This window comes from Ambystoma mexicanum, chromosome 2p, assembly GCF_040938575.1.
Source record: "Ambystoma mexicanum isolate Mex_15411 chromosome 2p, UKY_AmexF1_1, whole genome shotgun sequence".
In the NCBI taxonomy this organism is placed as follows: domain Eukaryota; kingdom Metazoa; phylum Chordata; class Amphibia; order Caudata; family Ambystomatidae; genus Ambystoma; species Ambystoma mexicanum.
Window position 1 is genome coordinate 314,220,824 of NC_090923.1, and position 22,701 is coordinate 314,243,524.

A 22,701-nucleotide genomic window follows, 5' to 3' on the forward strand; every position below is an offset into this window, starting at 1 on the left:
GATTTTTTTCACATACATGCATATACCCTCTGGGCATATTCCTGTAATTTTTCATGTTCCTAGCATAATCACAATAGCTACAATATTAAAAATGTTGTGGTTCAGTCTCTGAATGTCGCACAGATTCCAGATTAGTTTTAAACTGAGTGAATTTTTCATTTTAATAATCTCCCAGTTTCATATTTTTGTCAGTTCGGTACAATATTTTATAAGTCTTTTCCTTAAACATATATTTAGTCCAATTTCAAATCCACATTTTCAGTCTGGCCCGCCTCCAAAGCTTGGCTGAGTCAGAGAGTCACATGGCTTGTCTTGCTGCCAGGGCAGTTGATGTCAGTCACACCCAAATTAGCATTTCCATTCAGATTAAGGACTCCATTGTCTCTTTCCCAGAGACACATGCCAGAGTGCCCCTCCCATTTCCTTTCACACTTGCCTGTCAGATACTCAGCAGAGCACAGGAGAAAATATTCCTTTGTTTAGGGAGGAGGTGTGGAATGTGTTTGAAGCTCAGTGTGGGAATCCTATTGGAAGTTTAGCTGAATCAGGTTATCTTATAGTCCATTTCAACATTGTCCCTTGTGAAAAATGACAGTTACAAATTTAAAATAAGCAAACATATCTTCAATTCCAGTCTTTTTCAACATGAAAATCAATGAGTGGCACCCTATAACGCATTTGATGGAAGTCCCTTCCTTGGGATATTTAGCTTTTTGAGACAAGTTCCTCCTGTCAGATTTAGAAATCGCCAGTGTCTGACAGAGGCGAGTAAGGGTATTACACCCATTTTTGACAGATTTCTTCCCAGCAACCATCTTCAAAAGGGTCTTTTGTTCTGATAACATATACTCCTGCTGACATTATATTTATGTGGATTCTTGAAGTAGAATGATGTTCAACACCCAACAGGAGGTTGGATCTTTTGGGTGGTTTGTGAGCCATGATTTTTACAAATTTGACAACCAAGAAAAAAACAGATTTTCACACAGCTCTGTGTTTCTTTTGCAATCAGCCTTGCTCTGTGGGCAGCCAAATGATGGTTTTTGGCAGTGGTCTCCTGTGTTACCACTGACATAGGAAAAAGTGGATGGCGGCCTATTTTTCAGATTTTTCCTGTGCACTTCTGGATGATTTTTAGCTACCAACATGCTCTCCGGTGGCCATTCTGATGTTCCTGATGCAAGCAATGCACAGTAATGTTGCAGGGCCTGGACTAGTGGGTTGAAACTTCCCACAATGAGGGATTGATGAAGGAGGTAATGAATGGTGCTAGGTCGTGGGCAGCTTCCTTGATAACTGTTGTGGGGCATGGGTCACCTTGGCAGTTGGTGGGTTTGAGCTTTTTGATGATGTTTTCCACCTCCCAAATAGAAAGGGGTGAGAAGCTGAATGGTTTGCTTGGGCGGTGGGGGGGGGCCCGAGGTGGGGGGGGTTACAGGGTGTTTAGGATTGGGTGTGGTGTCTTCAGACAAGTTGCTTTTTTTGCTATTGATTTTCACCTTGAAGGTGGTCTGCAGTACACTTGTCGGTGGGGGTTATAGGAGATTCAGTTCTTTGAGAAATTTGAAGAGCATTTTAGCGTTGGATTCAGTCTGCAGGATGCGTTTATTGTTTGTATCCTTCTTTGCTAAGAATATCGCATCCTTATAGATAGTGGAGGCGGTGATTACCGTGCTTTTGTTGGCATTGGTTTGGTGATTTTTCCAGTGTGATGCGCGTTTCTTTTAGCTTTGCATAGATCTCTCAACTGTGGTGTGAACCACGAGTTAAGATGGGCATGTGGTTTTGATTTACGCAATTTTAAAGGGGCTATGGAATTTAGAGCTTTTAGGATGGTATGGTTATAGGTATCATTTAGTACAACATAGAGGCATTGTTGAGAAGGGGAAGGATTAGCGGTAGTAGATTCTCTTTTGTAATATCCTTCTTGTTGCGAGTTTTGATGGGGTGCAATGTTAGGTTTGGGATTTGGAGTTGATGCTTTGACTGTGAAGGTTATTTTGTGGTGGTCAGACCAGATGCAAGGTGTGACCGACATTAGATTGATGCTGCAGTTAAGGTCTGTGAGCCAATCTAAGGTTCTCCCTTTGTTGTGGGTGGGCTTGTGGATGTGGTGATTAAATCCGAAGTCACACAGGGAGCTGGCCAAGTCTATGGCTTTGGGTTCGTTCAGGTCTTGGAAGCCAAGATTGAAGTCCCCGAGTAGTATAATTTTTGAGTTGGGTTTGGCGTTAACTGTGAGTAGAGTAATGTCTTTATTAAAGGAGGAGATGGGTCCTTGTGGGCAATAAATGAGGTGCTCTGTGGCAGTTTGATTGGGGGATAGAGGTAATTTAACCAATATTAATTCAGCAGAGGGAATTTGGTCGTTAGGGATGTGTCTAAGATCTAAAGAGTTTTTGAAGATGAAGGTGACGCCTCTGCCTTTTGACTGGTTAGTGTCCCTGCCACATCTAATGATGGCATAGTGTCGGGTATTGCTAAGGCCAGTGATGGTCCGGATGCTGCGTGTAACCATGGCTCGGTGACAGCTAAGAAGTCTAGGTTTTCAGTCACAATGAAGTCAGCGATATCAAGCACGTGTGCTAAGAGCGATCTGGCGTTGATGAGGGCCCCTTTAATCGTAGTATCTTTTAACGTGGGTGGACGGATGTTGGGGTGGGAGATGGGTGTGTTTAGTAGATTAGTGGTGGGGTTGTATGTTTTATTGTCTGGGGTTGGGCTTGCTGGTTTTTTTTGTGGGATGGGAGCTTTTTCTGCTGAATCTAGAGCCTAGTCTCAGGTTTCTGAGGTTGAGTGAGTATGGTTGGTTGGGTGTGGGTTTGCGTGTGAAATTTTCAAGCCATAGGGCTGGTGAGTTTAGGTATGGATTGATGCAGTGCATGATGTAGGTTGATTGGTGGCTGTGCTGGGGGAGGTAAGGTGTTGATGTATGCTTGGAGGTGCAAATCGGTGAGGATGGCTGTATGTAACCAGGGTTGGTATACCGAATTGAGGGGAGGTGTTGTGGGTGTGCTAAATGTGGGGATATGAGATGTCTGCTAGTGCTGACATTAATTAGCTTGGAGGTGCAAATCGGTGAGGAGGGCTGTATGTAACCAGGGTTGGTATACCGAATTGAGGTGAGGTGTTGTGGGTGTGCTAAATGTGGGGATATAAGATGTTTGCTAGTGCTGACATTAATTAGCAAGTCAGATGATCAGCAGGCGAGCTGTCCTAGTGCAGTGAAGATTACCAAAGAATATGGGCTAGTTCATCAAAATAGGCTAGTTCGACATAGGTATATTCACTAGAATAGGCTAGTTTTATAAATGGTTAGCAGTTCAAACAGCAGTTAGCAATTAACACAGCAATGGGCTAGTACAATACAGTGGGTTGATGCAGCATTGGGTTTTCAGCAAGTAATGCAGTAACGCAGTTATGCAATTATCACCAAAATGGGCTAGTACAACATGCAGTAGCGATACGGAATACTCAGTTTGCGACAATAGCCATGGCAAATACTGCCGCAGTTCTTAAGTTTGTCAGATTGTGTGGTGAGAATAGGCACACAAAGGAGGCAGGAGTCAATAGTAGAAGGTTAACGTTGGGGTTTGCCGGTCTGGCGGCAGATTGGAGGAATATGTGGCCTGACAGTGGCGAACCGAAGGGTCGAGGGTGTGCGAGGAATACAAGTGGCATGTGAATGGGAGGAGAATGCTGGCTGCATATGGGCTCAGGCGGTTAGTCTTACCCTGGAATGTCGAATGAATGAGGCAGCATTTCTGGCCCCACGGCCCTGAACGGCCACAGACAGGCACATACAGGCCTTGTGAAAACAGGCCTTAGAAAGACGAGGCTGACTTGCGCCTGCCAGTGGCTGTGTTTGGCTCTTCAGGGGCTAGCCAGCCAATCGGGAGAAGCAGCAGTGTGGAAAAACTGTTCGGTGCTGTGAATAATACGGTAGCCATTTTGGAGGTGCGAATTTCGAATGATGAAAATGCTTGTTGCTGGATTCAGGATGATGGGCAAGGTTTGCAAGGCCACGACTGCGCTTGCAATGTACTAGCCACCATCGCTCTGCTGATACTATCAACAGAGTCGAGACCAGTCTGGAGGGATTCGCACATTGCGTCTTTTCCATCCTTGACAATGTTAAGGCCAGTCTGGAGGGATTCGCACATTGCGTCTTTTCCATCCTTGACAATGTTAAGGCGACTGTCTCTCTCCTCCCCTTTGGGGATATGGTCATCGCTAGCGTGCACGTAGAATTGGCCGACATCAAGGCCATACTGCCAGCCAAAAAAACCTTTTTGGCCATGGCGTCATAACGGTTGTTGTCTCTATGCTGAGGTATTGTAGGATAGGCATTTTGCATACTTGTGGAGGTGGCTGCCTGAACTACCAGGCTTTCTGGTTTTGGGTGCTTTGAGAGGTAAAAAGGGTCAGAGCTAGAAACTCTGTACTTAGCTGTTAGCTTTTTATTTACAGCTGGAATAACCTCTGCAGCCTCCCAGTTAGAGGCCACTCGCCTTTGTAAGGCTTGATGAAAAGGGACAATTGGGTCCTCGGTCCAATATGTCCATAAGATCATCCTGTTCAAAAACAGGTGTAGGTCTTGACCAACCCATGTATTCCATGACCCTTGATATTAGCTGCCTATATGTTACCTGAGCTTGGTCACCAGGGTCTGCTCTTCCAAATTCAACCTCAGGAGAGGTGTCAATTCCACTAGCCTCATGAAGGCATTCTTGTAAGTTTTTTACCAGAGGAACTGGCACCATCTGTGCCAGTTCCTCAGGCACTGATGGTGTTCCATATTGTAACCCAAAAGGCCTTTCATCAGAGGATTCCTCTGCATCTTCATGAATGGAAGACAGGGATTTGAATAATTGTGAATGTGGTAATGTAGTAGAATTCTGTTCAACCGCAGTTGACATTATATTTGTTGTTACAGATGCCAAAATTGCCGACGTGGACGTCGATAGCTTTGACAATTTTGTCGATGGCTTCGACAATTGCGTTGATGGCTTCGACATATGTGGCGTTGAGAAGGACGACACTCAAGGCGTCAATGCCTGCTCCACAGTTATCGACGCTGATCCTGTCTCAATCAAGTCCCTCGGCGTCTATGGCTTTGATGGTTTAGTCTTCGAGGTGACTTTTTCTCGACTCGAGGGATGGGATCACTCTCGAGGAGACTAGGCCGCCGGGTCCGAGGATGCGCAGCTATTGCGCTTCCGAGGTCTTTCGATCTGAACATTGCCTTTAGGTGTATTCGAGGGGGGCAAGGCTGCATTCTCGAAAACCTTTAACATTCAGAGTCTAAACTCCTCCCACATGGCCGTTGAACTGGATTTAGTGGGGCAAACGACCCGTTCCGGTGAACTAGAAGTCATGGAAGATGGCGAACTTTGGGCCTTACCTGATGCAAGCTTCCCCCTACGCTCTCTTAGGGCTTTGGACATAGATAGGCAGTTCTCGCACTCTGATGACGGATGTGTCAACCCCAGGCCAGATCCTGTGAGGGTCTGTCACTGACCGCTTTTCTACTCAGTCATGGAATTTTTTGAAGCCGGATTGAGGACTGGATGAGCCATTTCCCGTTGGAAACTCGAGATATGTGAAGAGATTTCAAAGAAGTTTCAAAGATATTCCTGTGTGGAACGAAGCTTACCGCATCCGAAGCTGTACGGGTGGAAAAGCAGAACTGAGGCCAACGGGCGCCGAGCGTGCTACATATACCTGCGGTGACGTCGACATGGAGGCCTCCGAGGGACATCGACTCGACAGGCATCAATGCACAGGGCCCCCTGCTGGAAAAAAATTCCGAAGCAGCAAATCTGGGATATTGGAAATATCAAAGATAAGGAATATGACACAATCCAAATCGAAAATACTTTTACTTGCCAAGAATTGGTTAGTCTCTGTCCAAAGATACTGCTCTCACTAAAGAGCTGTATGAGAATGGAACCATACATGTTTCACAACTGATTGAGTTTACCACACACACACACACACACACACACACACACACCAATTTGACCTTTGATTTGTTCATGCCCCCCTCCCCCCCTTTTGGCATCAAGGGTGATATTGGAGATCAATTCTCGCAGTCCCAAAGTCCGACTTAGGGTGGCTTGCTGCCAGAATACACAGGAAAGGCTCTCCGTATATTGATTTGAATGGAAAAGACAAAAACTATTTCTAATATTATGCCAAGAATACTGAAGCATTATAAATACCTAGCACATTGATATACAAGATAGAACATGCACTGAAGAAGGGACACCATACTGGCAGATGGGGAAGCCTGATTTCATTCCTTTATTTGAAACAGGTACAAATAGACAACAATAGTAGTAATGGGCACAATTTAAAAGACTATTGACTTAGTAAACATGACACTACTGAAACAAAACTGCTTTATTCTCTTTTCTGCACCTCTTAGTAGAAAGAGCTAACAGAATCTCAAACAGATATAAGTTGGTACATTGTGATATTATGATGGTTATTAAATAAATGATGCTATGCCCACTGATTTAGCTCACTTGGAATTCATACAAAAGTAAGCAAGGCTTACACAGAAAAGGAATGCAAGAGTGCAACTGTTAAGCGCTAGAAGTACAGCCATTTGTTTAATAAAGTAACATAACACTACACCACAGTGTTTTTAAATTCCTATATGTTCCAACTAAATATATATATATATATTTTTTTTTACAAAGTTGTTCATATTTTGATAACTTCTTTTGATTAGAGCCATGAACAGGATGCACGGCTGTATGAAAATAAAAGGTGAGAGTCCTGTCATATAACACAAAACGCTGTAAAAAGTAAAAGGGATTTCTAGGAATTCGGGTAATGAGAAACCAATGACAAATATTGTTGATCTTTCAAGGTTTCAGAGGGAGAGGCTTCTTCTGTCAAAAATAGAGCCTCCCTCGCTGAAGGCATTGTTTACGGGTGTAAGCCCTATTTCTCTCCAAGTAAAATCCTACCATGAACTCTAAGCATCTGCTATCTCACTCAATGACTTCACCCCTCCCTGACTGCAGCAAAATGCTGTGCATTCATGTTTGCAGTGCAAGAAGAAGCATTTCACAGACTTATCTGAAAGGCAAAGCAGTGGAAGCAGTTTACATATGTAATGTGCAACACCACAGGAAGTGACTAGCAGACACGAAGTCGCAGCAAGGCAATGCATTTCGTTTCAACACATGGCCCCTGTGATATATGCACTTGATTGTTAGTAGAACAGGTTTTCTATTTTGGCGCCAGGGAGTATAGTCTGTATGTAAAGTAACTACTGAGAAGGAAATGCTGTCAAACAACTAAAACCTGTTCTCACCAGTGTTGCTGCTAAATCATTTGCACTGGTTTAAAAAAAATATGCAGACCCTGTAAGGGATGTTCTGCACATCCAGGTTTGAGCTCAAATAACTGTGAAAACATGCAATGTACACGTGGTGTTAGTCCGTATTATAAATGTGGCGATAACATTACCAGATTAAAAAGCGATCTGAGTTTCATAGCCCGGAACATCTGAACAGCTTACATCTACATGAAAGACTTGGATCTCTGTAAACTCTCCTACAGTACTTTATAATTCCCTGCTCAGAACGCCAGCACTTTCCAGGGTTCCTTAGGATTCTTCCTTGCATATGTTAGCATCGTTGCAACTCTATAAGGACACTGGCATGGCCATACCAGATGGATGCCGAAATGCCAATCGGGTCTACACTGACTGCCCCCTGCACTAACTTCTCAAATTCATTGTTCTAACACACAAAATGGAGACCCATGAAGTCACAAACACATGGCAATTGTACAACCCTCCAAAAAGACATAACATAATACCTCACCTACCAACATACATAACACAGACGAACAAAAGCATCCTCACACTCACAACACCTAGAAACAGACCCACATTCAGGTGACTTCCAGTCTGCATGCATCCACACAAGACAAGAGCAAAGCTATTTTGCATTTTCCCTCTCTCCCCACTCACCTGCCAGAGCGCCTCAAGACCATGCAAATGGCAGCAGAGAGAAAAATAAAACCCATGTATAACAGATCTGGAGCAGCATGCAGTATTTTCTGGGGCTCCCTGTAGAGATTGCCTCGAGTCCCCTCCTTTGCTTGCACCAGCACCACAGGGAGGTGGTTAAATATTGCATTCAGGCGTCGTGCATTGCTAACTGGAGGAGGTGATCAGTGTCCGGACAACGACAAGCTCTTGCAGCTCTAACATACCTTAGCAACAAAGTTATGATCCCTGGTGCTGGACCCCACATGTGTTCTTCTCCACCACCAGCCTTCATGAAGCAGGAGAGCCTCAGTGCACTGAAGAACAGACTCAACACAACAAGTTAACTGCTTCCACTTGGAAAGGTATGTTTAAATAATGTTTGTATGCATGTACTGAATGATGTTTTTGGAATGTGTGTTGGAGTGAGTGATTGAATGTTTATGTGTGCCAATGAGACGTGTGTTTGTATGTTTTTGCTCACCGGGGGAGAGGGTGCAAGCTGCACCGTAAGCATGACAACAATAGGTTGTTCATATAGTTTGTTTACTAGCCAACCATCATCAAAGTATTGTAATTACAGTGGCAATAGTGGCATATATTTGGCCAAAGGCAACAACTATTTTTACAGGGCCTTGCTAGCATATGTTCTAGGCTCCATCATGATAGTGTTTTCTGGCCCAATATTGGCATATATGTGGGCACAGCCAGCTTGAAAAAAAGGTTTACAGGGCCATACTTGCATATATTGTTGATACAAGCCATCAGGAACATGTGTTTTACAGTGTCTGTGCTCACATATATTGCTGTCACTATCATGGAATTGTTTTACTCATCATTGTGACATATATTGTGGATGCAGCCTTATAAACCTGTTTTACAGTGGGAATGCTAGCATATCAAGGGGGGCTGCATCATGAAAGAGCTTTACAGAAGCAAGGTTAGCTTATAAATGTTAGCTCTGTAAATACCTCCACTCTCGAGCCCTTCCCTCCTCTACTTCAAACTCCCTCAGGGTCAGTCGTTTGTCAATGAAACGTGCTGGGGGTAGATCTCGGTCTTCGGCTGATGCCTCCCTTTGGAACAGTCTCCCTGCCAACTTGATACTTGAGGAGAACCATCTCCAATTCTGAAAGCTCCTAAAGACCTTCCTCTTTGGCTCTGCCTTTTCCCCTCTTCTCCCTTGCTGATTCGGTTTCTCTCTCTTGGCACCGTGCACCTGGCCACCCTCTGTCCTTTGGGCCCAGGTACCTGTTCACCCTGCCACCCTCCTGCACTGCCTCCGGGCCACAACCCAGGTACCTGTTCACCCTGCCACCCTCCTGCACTGCCTCTGGGCCACCACCCCAGGTACCTGTTCACCCTGCCACCCTCCTGCACTGCCTCCAGGCCACCGCATGCACTGGGGCCTGCATCTGTACCCACACAGTCCCCCATCCACTTGTCTTCTGCACTTATCAGATGGAACAAGTTACTTACCTGCAACTGTTGTTCTCCAGCATGGGTCTGGCATGGATTCACATGCTCATGAATATTCCCTGTCGTCAGGCTGGGAATCCTTGGTAAAGAAAAAATCAGTATCAGTTTCGTTTCTGATCTGTCTTTCGTAGTAGTAACCAATCACTGATCTCTGCGTCATACTGACCACAGCCAATGACTGCCCTCTACCTAAGCCCCGCCTCTGGCAGCCATCTTCAGATTTGGTAGCACGTGAAGTGGCAGTATGACCAAGTGAAGAGCCACAGAGGGGTAGGCGGGAGGGTTCGCATGTGAATCCATGCCAGACCCATGCTGGAGAACAACAGTTACAGGTAACTTGTTCCTTCTCCAACATGAGGTCTGGCATGGATTCACATGCTCATGAATAAAGAATACATAGCAGTACACACATGCACAACCACGGGAGGTGGCAAAGGCTCAACATTAAGCATTACATCAAACTCAACATTAAGCAATTCTTACCTCCTCACCAGGCTCACATTAGGCGAACAGATTGCGCAGCACTGCTTGGCCGACCCTGGACTCCTCCCTGGAATCCCGATCGACGCAGTAGAATTTTGTGAAGGTGTGCGTCGACCTCCACGTAGCAGCCCTGCAGATGTCCAGCAAGGGCACACCAGATAGGAACGCCGTGGCAGCTGCGATCGCTCTGGTGGAATGGGCTCTCGGACGGCCAGGCAGCGGTCGGTTTGCCAACCGATGACAGTACATGATACAGCCGGAGAGCCATCTGGAAATGGAGGCCTTTGAGAGAGCCTTCCCCTGATTGACAGGTCCAAAGTTCACAAAAAGTTGTGACGTCTTCCGAAAACACTTCGTGCGGTCCACGTAAAACTTCAGCGTTCTAGCCACATCCAGCGAGTGCAAAGTCCTTTCGGCCGGTGACAAAGGCCACGGGAAGAAAACAGGCAACACCAAGGGTTCGTTGAGGTGGAAGTCCGACGGCACCTTGGGCATGAAGGAGGGGTGCGTCCTGAGCACTACCCTCGTGTCGTGAAAAGTCAAGTACGGGGGCTTGCAGGAAAGGGCCTGGATCTCTCCCACCCTTCGTGCGGAGGTGATGGCCACAAGAAACGCTGTTTTCCACGACAAGAACTTCAATGGACCGAGTGCAGAGGCTCGAACGGAGGTCCCATGACCTTGGTCAGCACCACGTTGAGCTCCCACGCCGGGGCCGGAGCCTTCACCGGCGGGAACGATCTGAACAGTCCCTTCATGAATTCTTTCACCAGACGATGAGACCACAAAGACGTCCGCCCCGTGGTTCTGGTGTATCGGGAGATCGCAGCAAGATGAATCTTGATGGACGCGTGCGCCAGTCCAGCCTTGGCCAGCGTCAGAAGGTATGGCAGTACCTGGGGAGCCGTAATCCGTAGAGGGTTAATCTTCTGTGCGTGGCACCAGACAGAGAGCCTCTTCCATTTGTGTCCATAGCATTTAAGAGTTGAGGACGCCCTGGCCTTTGCAAGAACCTCTCTGCAGTCGGCCGGTATGTCGTATCCTCCAAACTCTAACGCTGCAGAAGCCAGGCCTGCAAGTTCAGCGACTTCGGGTCGTGATGGAGGATGGCGCCTCCTTCCCTGGAGAGAAGATCCGCGTCCACTGGCAGCTTGATTGACGGGGACGCTGAAAAGTCCAGAAGGTCCAGGAACCATATCTGCCTCGGCCACGCAGGTGCGACGAGGATCATCCTGCACCGTGACCTCTTGAGCTGGTTGATGAGCCGGATCAGCAATGGCAATGGAGGGAACGCGTATAGAAACAGGCCCTCCCAGGGGAACGAGAAAGCATCGCCCATGCTCCTCGGCTGGGGAAACCTGCTGGCGAACCTCCGGCACTTGGAGTTCGTCACTGTCGCGAACAGATCGATCTGGGGTGTGCCCCACCGTCGGAAGAGGCGGTCCACTAGATCCTGTCGTAGTTCCCACTCATGGCACGAGCACAGCTCTCTGCTGAGCGAGTCGGCGATGGTGTTTTTTTATCCCTGCCAGATGAAACGGCACCAGAAACATCCCTTGGGCGACGGCCCAATGCCACAGATCCTGCGCCTCCTTGGACAGGGCTGGGGACCTGGTTCCGCCCTGCTTCCTGATGTAGAACATGGTGGTGGTGTTGTCGGTGAAGATCCTCACCACCTTGCCCTTGAGGGACGGATGAAAGGACCTGAGGGCCCAAAACACTGCACGGAGCTCCAGGACGTTGATATGGAGGGACTTCTCCGTCGGAAGCCAAAGGCCTCTCGCGTGCAGATTTTCGGTGTGCGCTCCCCACCCTTCCAGGGAGGCATCCGTGGTCACTGTCTCCTGGTGGCAGGGGGTCTGGAAGTCCATGCCCGCCGTCAGATGAGCGCGGGTGCCCCACCACCGGATCGCTCGTCGGAAACTCTCGTCGAGTGTGATCCTCTCCTCGAAGCTGCCCGTCGTCTGGATCCAGCGCGCATCCAGGAACACCTGCAACGGGCGCATCCGGAGCCTGCACAGGCAGATGAGATAAATGCAAGAAGACATCATTCCGAGGAGGGACTTGATGGACCTCACCTTGGCCGCGTCCGCATCCAGCATCCGCTGCACCTTGCCCAAGATGGCCCTCGTCCTTTCCTCCGACGGAGAGGCCAGGAGCGACACTGTGTCGAGCTTCGCTCCCAGAAACAGTGCGTCTTGCGCGGGCACCAGGTGGGACTTGGCGTAGTTTATGGAGAATCCCAGGTCCGTGAGTAGTTGGACAGTCCTTGCCGTGTGCTCCACGGCAAGCTCCTTCGTCTTTGCTTGGATGAGCCAGTCGTCCAGGTAGGGGTAGACGTGGATCCCCTCTCGGCGCAGCTTCGCCGCCACCGGTGCGAGGCACTTGGTGAACACCCTGGGTGCCGACCTCAATCCGAAGGGAAGGGCTCTGAACTGGTAGTGACGCCCTTGGACTACGAACCTGAGAAACTTTCGGTGTCCCTTTAGGATGGGAATATGGAAGTAGGCATCCTCCAAATCAAACGACGACAGGAAATCGCCCTCCTCCAGTTGAGCCAGGACGTGTTGGAGGGTGACCATCCAGAACTTCTGTGCCTTGATGAATTTGTTCAGTCGTCATAGGTCCAGGATGGGACGCCATCCTCCCGTCTTCTTCTTCACGAGGAAGTATCTTGAGTAAACTCCAGAGCCCCGAAGCCTCTTTGGGACGAGCTTGATGGCGCCCTTCTTGAGCATCGCCTTTACCTCCAAGAGAAGTTGAGGGACGTGATGTTCTTTCCTGGCCACAGGGGGGACGCGCGGGCACCTCTTTAGAAACTCGAGCGCGTGACCCTGAGCTAGGGTCCATCTCCATCGACCCAACGGTCTCCATCTCCACCGACCCAACGGTCGGTGGAGATGGACTCCCACACGCTGACGAAGCTCGCCAGCCGGCCTCCCAACGGGGTGCTTCGGTGGGGGCCCGACCACACGGCCGGTTCAGTCCTGCTTCGACGAGGCTTTGCCGCCTTGTCCTCCTTGGCGACGACGGCGGGGTCCGCCTGACTTGCCTCGTCCCCTGTAAGCTTCCTGTGACGACGAACGGGCCGCTTGACGGTAGGTGGAAAATCCACCGCTGGAACCTTTGGAGGCACCCTGTTTGCCTCCGCCGCTCCGAAAGGGCGGCCGCCTTTGCTGGAGAACCCCAAGAGCCCGGGCCGTCTCCGCCTTGATGGCTTGAAGGGAATCGTCCACTGTTTTCCCAAACAGGTTGTTTCCGTCGAACGGCATGTCCAAGACTCTGGTCTGCACGTCCTGACGGAAGTCAGTAGCCTTGAACCATCCACGCCGCCTAAGGCACACGCCGTTGCCCAACTGGCGAAATCCAGTGTCAGCGATGTCCGTCGCAATCGTAATGTCGTGGTCCGACGCCACCTCTCCTTCCTGCAAGATCTCTAGGGCTTCCGCCCTCTTGTCGTCTGGTAGGAAGTCCAGCAGGGGGGCCAGTTTGTACCACAACTCCCTGTCGTAGCGGGCTACGATAGCCAAGGCGTTGGCCGCCTTAATCGTCGTCGCTGCCGACGAGATGACTCTGCGTCCCATGGTGTCTAATTTCTTTCCCTCGCCGTCCGGCGGGGAGGTAGACGTAGAGGCCGCGCCCCCCCGCTTTCTTCCTGGCCGCCGCAGAGACGACCGAAGGCACAAGGGGGCCGCGTCCGGGACCCGGTACTTCTTCTCGTACCGATCCCTTCTAGCCGGCCTCGTGGATGGGTTCTTGAGGAGGGCGAGGCCCTCATCCCAAATATCGTCCAGTAGAGGTACAGCGAGGACCGTCTTCCTCTTGGCCTTGCGCCGTTGATAAAGGAAACCTTCCTTCTTCTTCTCTTCCGGGCAGAGCTGGAAAAGCTCGGATGCCCTGGTGATCATGGAGTGAAACGATCCAATCTCGTCGGGCGGGGAAGCCCGGGTGGGAGCTGACGACGGGAGATCCTCGTCATAAACCTTGTCGCCTGTACCCGTCGCGGCCGTGTCAGTCCCCGTATCATCCCCACGTGTCATGGACGGGGAGGAGGGCTGAACAGGGCGCGATGGCTGAAAAGGAGGTGGAGGATGAATCCTTCTTCTCTTAGGGGGAGGGCTCCCAGAAGGGCCTGGCTCCGGGTCCCCCGTCGGGAGCGGTTCCTCCGTTGGTGGTAACGGCAGTCTCGTCCTTATCTCCGAGCATAAGGACTGTATAGCCAGCAAAATGGCTGCCGAGTTGTCGTGAGGCACTGGTTGAGGGGAGTCCGACGGGCGGTCAGGAGCCGCATCGGCACCCTCGACGTTCTCGTCGTCTCCTACGTCGGGGTCCCTCCCGATGGGCTGGTCTTCTTCCACGCCAACGCCGTGGCTTAAGACTTCGATCAGCTCTTCCTCAGAGGTTGAGGCCGAATCCACGACGACCTGCTGCCCCCCCTTTTTCTTCTCCGTCGGAGGTTTCACGGGGGTCCTGTCGATGGGCATGAAAGAGGACTCCCTTCGCGGTGGCAGGGAGACTCTGGGCCCCGAGATCACCACCACTGGTGTAGCCTCCACAGGCTGAGCCAGGGCCGCCGCGACTGTCTCGATAGAGGCCTTGGCCGGATGGATTAAGGCTTTCACCACCTTAGGTGCACTCACCGCCTTCTCCTTGGGGGGAGGGTCACCGCCTCGCTCCCCCTCCGATGGGGCCTTCGAGCTCGACCGGGGTCTCTCCAGGAGCTTCGCCGGGTGCTCGGCCTTCCTCTTACCCGAGCCAGAGCGTTGGCTCGTGGTTGATGGCGCCGGGGAGGATGCGCCCTCCCTGGCGTCCGTAGAGCCCGACCGTTCGGCGCTCCCGGTGCCAGCGGACTCGCGGTGCTTGGCCTTCTGTTGGACCCCTGTCGCCGGGGCGCCCTCAAAGGTCTTAGAAGACCGCTCGGACTTCTTCTTCTTCTTCTCGCCTGACGGGCTCTTTCCTTCCAGCCAGTTGGCGAGACGTTGATGGCGGTCCTTCATGGACCGCTCCGACATATTGCCGCAAAACGCACAGTCCTTCTCCACGTGCGTCTTGTCCTCATGTAGGTAGTAAAGACAAAGGGAGTGTTCGTCCTCCTTAAAGACATTCTGAAGCTGGCATCCAGGGCAGACCCTGAACAGCTTTCCGGGCGTCGAGCTTCCCTTCTCCTGGGCCATGTCCGAGATGGGCCTGAGAAACTTCTGGAGTCCTCCAAAAGCGTGGCTCGACGAAATCTTCACCCTTGAGGGGCGTAGACGAATCCGACACGGGTCCCCGTTGATTGGATGAAGAAACGGTGGAGCTTGAGGCTCTTTGACCGAAAAAGATAACATTTTTTGAGAAAAAATGTGAAAAATAGCACTAATGCTCGAGAGCAATAGCACGAGGATCCCAACACTTGAACGTGCGGTAAAAATCTGAAGATGGCTGCCAGAGGTGGGGCTTAGGTAGAGGGCAGTCATTGGCTGTGGTCAGTATGACGCAGAGATCAGTGATTGGTTACTACTACGAAAGACAGATCAGAAATGAAACTGATACTGATTTTTTCTTTACCGAGGATTCCCAGCCTGACGACGGGGAATATTCATGAGCATGTGAATCCATGCCAGACCCCATGCTGGAGAAATACCCTATCTGACTTACCTAGCACTTGCCACTTGCAGGCTGCATTTCCCCCGTTTATCGCCTTTATCTATTTATTTATTAATATTTATTCTGTTCTCTTCTCTGTTCCGCACTTTCCACTTCTCCCCCTTCCATGCACTTTCACCCTTTTCCCCCTTTCCCTTTCCCATGCACTTGCGCGTTCTTAATGTCACTGGGCCTAGTAAGATCACCATTTATTTTGTTCTCCCCCGTTCCCCTCCCTTTGCCTTGTTGTGATCTGAAAAACTTGTGTATGAGCGCGATATAAATAAAACATCATTTAATTTCATTTCTATTGCCAGGCACATGCATCATACGCATTTTTTAAAACACTCCTGGGTACTGCCACTGACCTGGTATCTATTGAACCTTTTCATGTGTCACCCAACTGAACTTTCTTAAAAACCGCACGCCACAGCTGAATGCCCATCCTCTACACCTGTGGCATGTGAGCCCCCACACCAACTCGCTTTGGCACATGCATTCGTAATGCAGACCATCTCATCCATCCAACCTTCTGTCCATCCACCATCAGACACTCAGATCTATACAAAAGCCCGATGTATTGGCTTTGCCGTTGCTAGTTTCAAATGTTATTTGCAGCACAGAGAATCGTTTAGAATGAGCACCGCTGTGTGTGTGTCTCGGTGCGAGATGTGTGCCTCTGCAGGTGGCCGTCCCAGGTCTTTATTCCATGCATACTCTCCCTTCACGAAATGAAGCTTAAATTAAAGATTTTCTCTCCTTGTTTTTTCTTTTTTTATGAGGAAGAAATGTCCAGATGTGTTTTATATTACTCATTTCATCTGTTCGGTAAGGAGCGTGTGATGAAGAAGTGTAGGGGACTTTCAAAGGTAATGCACTGTACCATCTCAGCGTAATAGTCTCAGTTGTCCCAATAAAAGGTATCTAAACTTGGATTACATGTGATTTTAAAAGTGCACTAACATGGCATGAAATCTTTTGGGGCTATTTTAGATGAAATAATGGGTCAACAATTGGTCACAAAAGGTCAAGAGAAGAGTAGTCAATGGAAAAGCTGAGCTTAAAGAGAACCCCACTTTTTGAAGCAGTGCTCCCCACTGTGAGTACCACATGTGGCGCTTGATGTATTTGGACTCTAAAAATAAAATGTAACTATATATCCAATGCGGCATCTATCAACATAAGCACATAACACGATTCGATCAACCAATCACTCCATTTAAAAACACATTTGGAAAAGTATATTTGATAGCGGATGAAAAGGCATATTTGTTTTGTTGTGTAAAAATGATTTGTACAATCATGTGTACTTTCTTCACCACAAGTGGCATCTTTTTGCCGATGCTCTGACTTTGCTGGGCAGAATCTAAGCTTTTTTGGAAGAGTCAAGTTCCAATAGTCCATATATCCCTCAGATGGAGAGAGAGAGAGTCTGTTCTACAAACTGGAGGGTAAAATATTTCACATCAGCATCCCAGTTAGGCAGAGTCATATGCATTTAATTTTAATACTATTGTATTACCATATTTCTTTAAGACTGGTCATTGGTTTATCCTAAAATGCAACAGCTGTCTTGCTGTAGAATAATCTTGAATAAAATGTGTGCATCCTTTTACGTTGACAGAGGATGGAAAAAGCTTGATCTCTTCTTAAGTGTCAATTAAAAACATGCCTTTCTGCAGAGTTCATCATGCTGCTTAAATGAAACAGCCAATACATCAATTGAATAGATTGGTTCTACGTTAAAATGCTTAAAATGGAATAAGTCAACAAAATGGACACATTATCCGAATGAATGGAGAAAGCAATAACATGATGTATGTAGTGGATGCGTGTAGTGTTTGCCATTCTTTCCGGAAGGACACAGGGTAGCTCCAGCATTGGAAGCATTACGGTTTATCGCTGAGTGTCCAGGGATTTGGGCTTGTACACCGGAACATCTTTCTCGTGGAGTGAAGGAAGGCCTTTGATGATGTCAGCTGCTTTCTCTGCTATCATGATGGTCGGCGCATTCAGATTGCCGCTGACCACGCTGGGCATGATGGATGCATCTACGACCCGCAGGTTCTCGACCCCTATCACTTTGGTCTCATGATCCACCACGGCAGTGGCATCTGAGGCCTGGCCCATTTTGCAGGTGCAGGAAGGATGATAGGCGCTGTCTGCTTTTTGTCTGATGAAAGCATCAATTTCGTCATCCGACTGAACACTGGGGCCTGGGCGAATTTCCGGACCTCGGAATCGCTCAAATGCTTTCTGGGCAAATATCTCCCTGGTTAGCTTTACACACTGACGGAACTCCCAAACGTCATTGTCTAGGAGCAGAAGATGATTTGTTTAAAATAATTAGTGATTCGTTGGTAATGTATTGAATGTAGTTTGAAAACACAAAGATTTGTATTATTTTAATATCAAATATATTTACCTGTTGAAAGGTAATTAGGTTCAATAACTGGATGATCTTTGGGATCAGCACTCTTCAATTTCAGCCAGCCAACACTTGTTCCCCGCATGGTTCCGATGTGGACCTGCCAAAGGCAATACACAAAACATCGTCACATGGACAGGGTTCCTTTCTGCCGAATCCATAACAGCTTATTTACAAAGTGACTCCATATTGTGCATGCTTTAAGCGGGTTTCATAGTGGCCGAAACAGAATCATCTGCAAACTAGAAACGGTGGTTTCCTGCTCATTTCGTATCTTTAGACTTCTCTGCAATGGGGCATGGACTCAGATTAAAACTATAAAATGGTCTCCCCCCACCTCAGACATAAGAAATAATATATATCTGGACTATATTTTCACTTTATTAGCTGTGGAAGTATTTTAGACTCCCATGCGTTAGTTATTCTGCAGCCATTACTTAAGCAATAAGCCCCAAACGGGGAGTCTCCAGTTACAAGTGAACTGGCAATTAGGCCACCTTACAAGGGCTACCCTAGGACCAGCGTGGCAGCCCAAGGTACTAAAATGGGATTTGGAGTGTGACTCAGGTATTTACTGCGTGGGTTGAGAGCAGCAAAACAAAGGAGGGGCAACCAAGGACGTGACTCAAAGTACTGAAAGAAAATGGAGACGCTCGGCGAGACAGCTTCGCGTTGTGGAGCAAAGAAGAGGTGCTGCGTAATGTTTCAGGGAGAGGATGGCATGAGGGGGCAAAAGATACAGGAGGTGGTTGGCATGGAGTATCGGTGGTAAAGAACACCAGCAATACTGTGTGTAAATCACATGCACTGTATTATACTGTACTGTACTAGGTCACTGTGTAACTAAGCTGGAAGTTGTCTTATGCTATGCGCCCTGATACCCACTCTGGCACGCAATATAAATAATAAAACAATGAACCCGTACCGGCATGCACCTCATGGAATTTATGCTGTTTAAGCACTTCTGAGTGCATACGGTGAGGGGTCAGAAATGCGAGACGGGCAAGTAGATTTCTCACACGAAGCCATTTTATTAAATAATAAAAGGTGAGATGAACATCCATTTCCCTAGCCTAATAAGTATTTCCCTACCTAACAAACTAAGGCTAACGAAAAATGACCTAATGTCCAGAAATATCTGTCCCTTACACTAACATACATTATTTCTGGGATACTCCACCATCCCAGACCAGCAGCTCTGGCGAGGTGCTGGGCAACCAACCTGCAAATAAAATAGTTTTTAATACAGGAGATGGGCAACACAACTCTGTTTCTGATCTTAATAAGGCACAGTACACTGGGGAGGACTTTTGGTTCCCTGAAAGGCTTTTATATAAAAAAGATTCAATAAACATACTTTCAAACACATTAATGCTCCACTCCATGTTCCCATTCCGTGTTTAATAATGCCATAATATGGCTAAAGGATACCCTTTGCATAAACCGCTCTGCATGTTAACTTTTAGCATGTTTCTCCAACTCTCCGTCTGAGAATTTCTCCCTGAACATCCCAACCTCCCACTTCCCTCAAATACCAATTCGATTACCATCAGTTAAATGAGCTGGTCAGCTGTTGCTTGCCCCTAGTAATACAGTCCCTACATATCAGTCTATGAAAGTCATTAAATTAACTTATTAAAAAAACGGTTCCTTTTCCCAGCTGTGGCCTGCTTGCTGTGATGCCCCAACCACAACATTACAACCGCTGCTCTGCCGCAGTGGCTGTCACAGGGTATTTGTCTGGGCTTTGGGAGCCCTGTGTCTTCATAGGGCTTTAGGAGCCCAGATTTCCTCCATGGTGGTATTTCTTCTGCCTTAGTAGGGCTTTGGGAGCCCTTTCCACCTCCCTGGCAGGGCAGGGGTTAGGGTTTCCTCCGTGGCAGTGGTTTGGCCGCCTGTTAATCCAGGCTTCATATTTTCCCAATGTGGTGATGCCGTGTTGTGGCTTTGACAGCCCTTCATAAAAATGTTCGTCTCTGGTGGTGGTTTTGAAATTGATGGGCGCCTCCGAAGCCCTGGCAGGGGCGTTGCTTTCAGGGCTTTGGGAACCCTTCAATTAATGTCCTTTCCTCTGCGGTGGTGAATGCAGGGAAAAAGTCCTGGTTGAACTATGCCCAGGTCATATCCATCTGGGCAGAGTCTGCACCCAGCCGATGCTCTTCGCGCTGAGGGGCTCCAGGTGAGTCCTGCACTCTCCGCTCTCCCCATCTGGCCGCAGGGGGAGCGGATACTGCAGAAGACCTTGGCAGGCAATCACGAGCCATCTGAAGACTGTGGCGCCATCTTCACCCGGGCTGCAACGCACACGCAGACCAGGACTTTTCTATCTTCTGGCTGTCGCTCAGGGACTACCCCAAACACGTGGCCCCGGGCGTTACTCTTCATCCAGACCGCACTGCCTGGGGCTTACTTCCATGCCGGGCTGCAGCTGGCAGATGCAGCCTTGCTCTACCCCTTCAGAAGGCCTCGGGTGGTGGGGGGAGATGCTCAAGGCTGTGACCCCCCCCCCAGGGAGCACAGCTCTTTCCTTTCTTTCTGTCTTTTTACACTTTAATTTGGTTTTTCTGCCTTTCTCCTGGTTCTCCTGCTTTCAACTGTCACCTTCTAATGGTCTTCCCTCTTCAGGCAAGTTGAGTCCATGTTCTCCGTCTATTGGCAGGGTAGGCATTACCACTGTCCCTCAGCCTCAAGGTTCCATGTGTCCCCCCCATGGTGGGGAACGTGGTACAGTCAGGTAAATTCAAGTTTAGCCATACACATTAAAAAAAAAGCTTTAAATCTCTGTCTTGTGTTTGGTCTTTTCTTTGATATTTATTGATAAAATTGTTCGATAACCCCCTATCTTTAAGGGCCCGATTTGGGCCGCGGCTTACACATACAACAAAACAAACAGGAATTGTCTGACAATGTGAGCTTTACACAATAACTCAAACACAATAAACAAGAATCCTTGTGATCCGGGCTGAATCCCCTTCTCCTGGATTAATACAGGATGTTTCAAACCCAAAGTTCAGTTTTATTAGCCAAGTAAAATGCACAGTTCCAAAATGTCCTTTGTTTTGGCTAAGTTTACAAATTCAGTTGCAACAAAAGTTTCTTATCTTGAAAACAATCATCACAACTTCCACAATCTTTGCTTAATAAACCAAAAATGTTTCTCTTCCAATGTCAAACCAATTGTCAAAATAAATATTCACCACTTTGAAAGCAAATTACTTATTTCACATTTCTTCTTCATGTGCAACGTCATTGTGTCAGGATGGTTTACATAGCAGTTCATCAAAACCACATTGGTGAAATGTGGAATTGTAACTTCTTCTCCACCACAACCTTCAACCACTTTACAGTACTTTAAATCATCATCTTCCTGGTCAACTCGTCTGCCAGGACTAACCTCTAATTGTCTCTTTCCTGGTGTTACTCACCTGCCAGGGTAAACCTCCTACCACTACTATGTGTACTTTGTGGTGAGGTTTGTTCTAGTCTCTCCACATTTAAATCCTCAATGTGGAAAGAAAAGTCAACAACTGATGCTTGATTCAATCTCTTCGCTTTCAACACAAGTCTAACTGCTTCGTCATTCAATATCACACTTGGCTCACAACTTATTTTACAGGTATACAGTCCAAAAGGACAATACTTCTCGTATGTATCAGTTTGCCTTGGGCAATGCAGTTTATACTCCTCTCCCCCTTGATCATTTATACAAAGAGGGCCTTTGTCCTGCAGTTTCAAGTGATATCTCTTTTGCTCCTTTATTATGTCCTTTTGGCTTTGGCAACACTGGTTTTAGTGTTCTCTCATTTGACATTTCCCTCTTGGAAGAGCACATTCTCCTGCTCTCTTCAATTTAATAGTTTGCTATTCAAAATTTATATTTGCACTCGGCTGTCTAATTTGGAGCGCCCAGGGCTTAACTCTCATAGTCCAACTCACTGGTTTGTCGTGGCGGCTCCAGTGGACTCGCTGCTGCTGCTTTTGCTTCCTTGCACGTCGGGCCCCCGCCAATGTTTGACAGCTTCGGCTCACCATCCTCTGCTCACGCTGGCTATCACTGGAGCACCCGCTGCTCCACAGGCGCTTTGGTGACAATGGTACACCAAAGCGAGATGCCGGACCTGGAGAGCCTCTCTCTCTCATCTGGAGTAGCCGGTCTCCACACTGCTTCCTGCTGCACATCCTATGCATTTGTCTGGGATACTGACTTACGCCGCTTGCTCTGCATTGGGTTCTGCTTCTAGAAAAGTGCGGTCGCAGCTTCTACTTTCTTCTTCTGCTCATGCTGCTCACATAGCTCCTGCTCCCACGGTGTCTCATTTACCTGCACCTGAAGGGCCTTTAAATGATTAAAGGTCCCGCACAGGTGTGGGTAGTTACAACTGGACCGCTCACTATGGTCTAGTAACTTTACATCCGTCTTCTTTGTCTCAGTACTAAGAGCATTATGGGACTTGAAGTCCATAATGTTCTTAGTTGTTGCAATCTCAGAATTTTCAACTCCACAATAAGCCATCAAAACATTATGATCACAAGGGAAATTATTCAGAGTGTTCTCCCATTCTTCCTGACCTGAACCTCCTCCCATGTGATCCTCCCAGCTAATCCCACCCCCTGCTGGTGGCACTCTCTGTCTAAAGTTGTACCCATGCTCGTCTCCATTTTTTTTTTAAACTCC

The 22,701-nt window shown here is 48.1% G+C and overlaps 1 protein-coding gene across 4 annotated transcripts in view; it reads right to left on the reverse strand.

Moving 5' to 3' along the window:
* The window catches only part of CHDH (choline dehydrogenase), a 1,156,730-nt gene that overhangs the window by 271,563 nt on the left and 862,466 nt on the right, over nt 1–22,701 (reverse strand). For 2 of the 4 annotated variants that reach the window (XM_069643629.1, XM_069643626.1), the window contains 2 exons: nt 18,024–18,126; nt 16,817–17,913 (listed from right to left, as the gene is read on the reverse strand). In XM_069643629.1, the coding sequence (XP_069499730.1) occupies nt 17,495–17,913; nt 18,024–18,126 (522 nt within the window). In that variant the 3' untranslated portion in view covers nt 16,817–17,494. Of the gene's footprint in view, nt 1–16,816; nt 17,914–18,023; nt 18,127–22,701 lie in introns of those variants that run through there. The other 2 variants (XM_069643628.1, XM_069643627.1) reach the window with 1 other exon arrangement.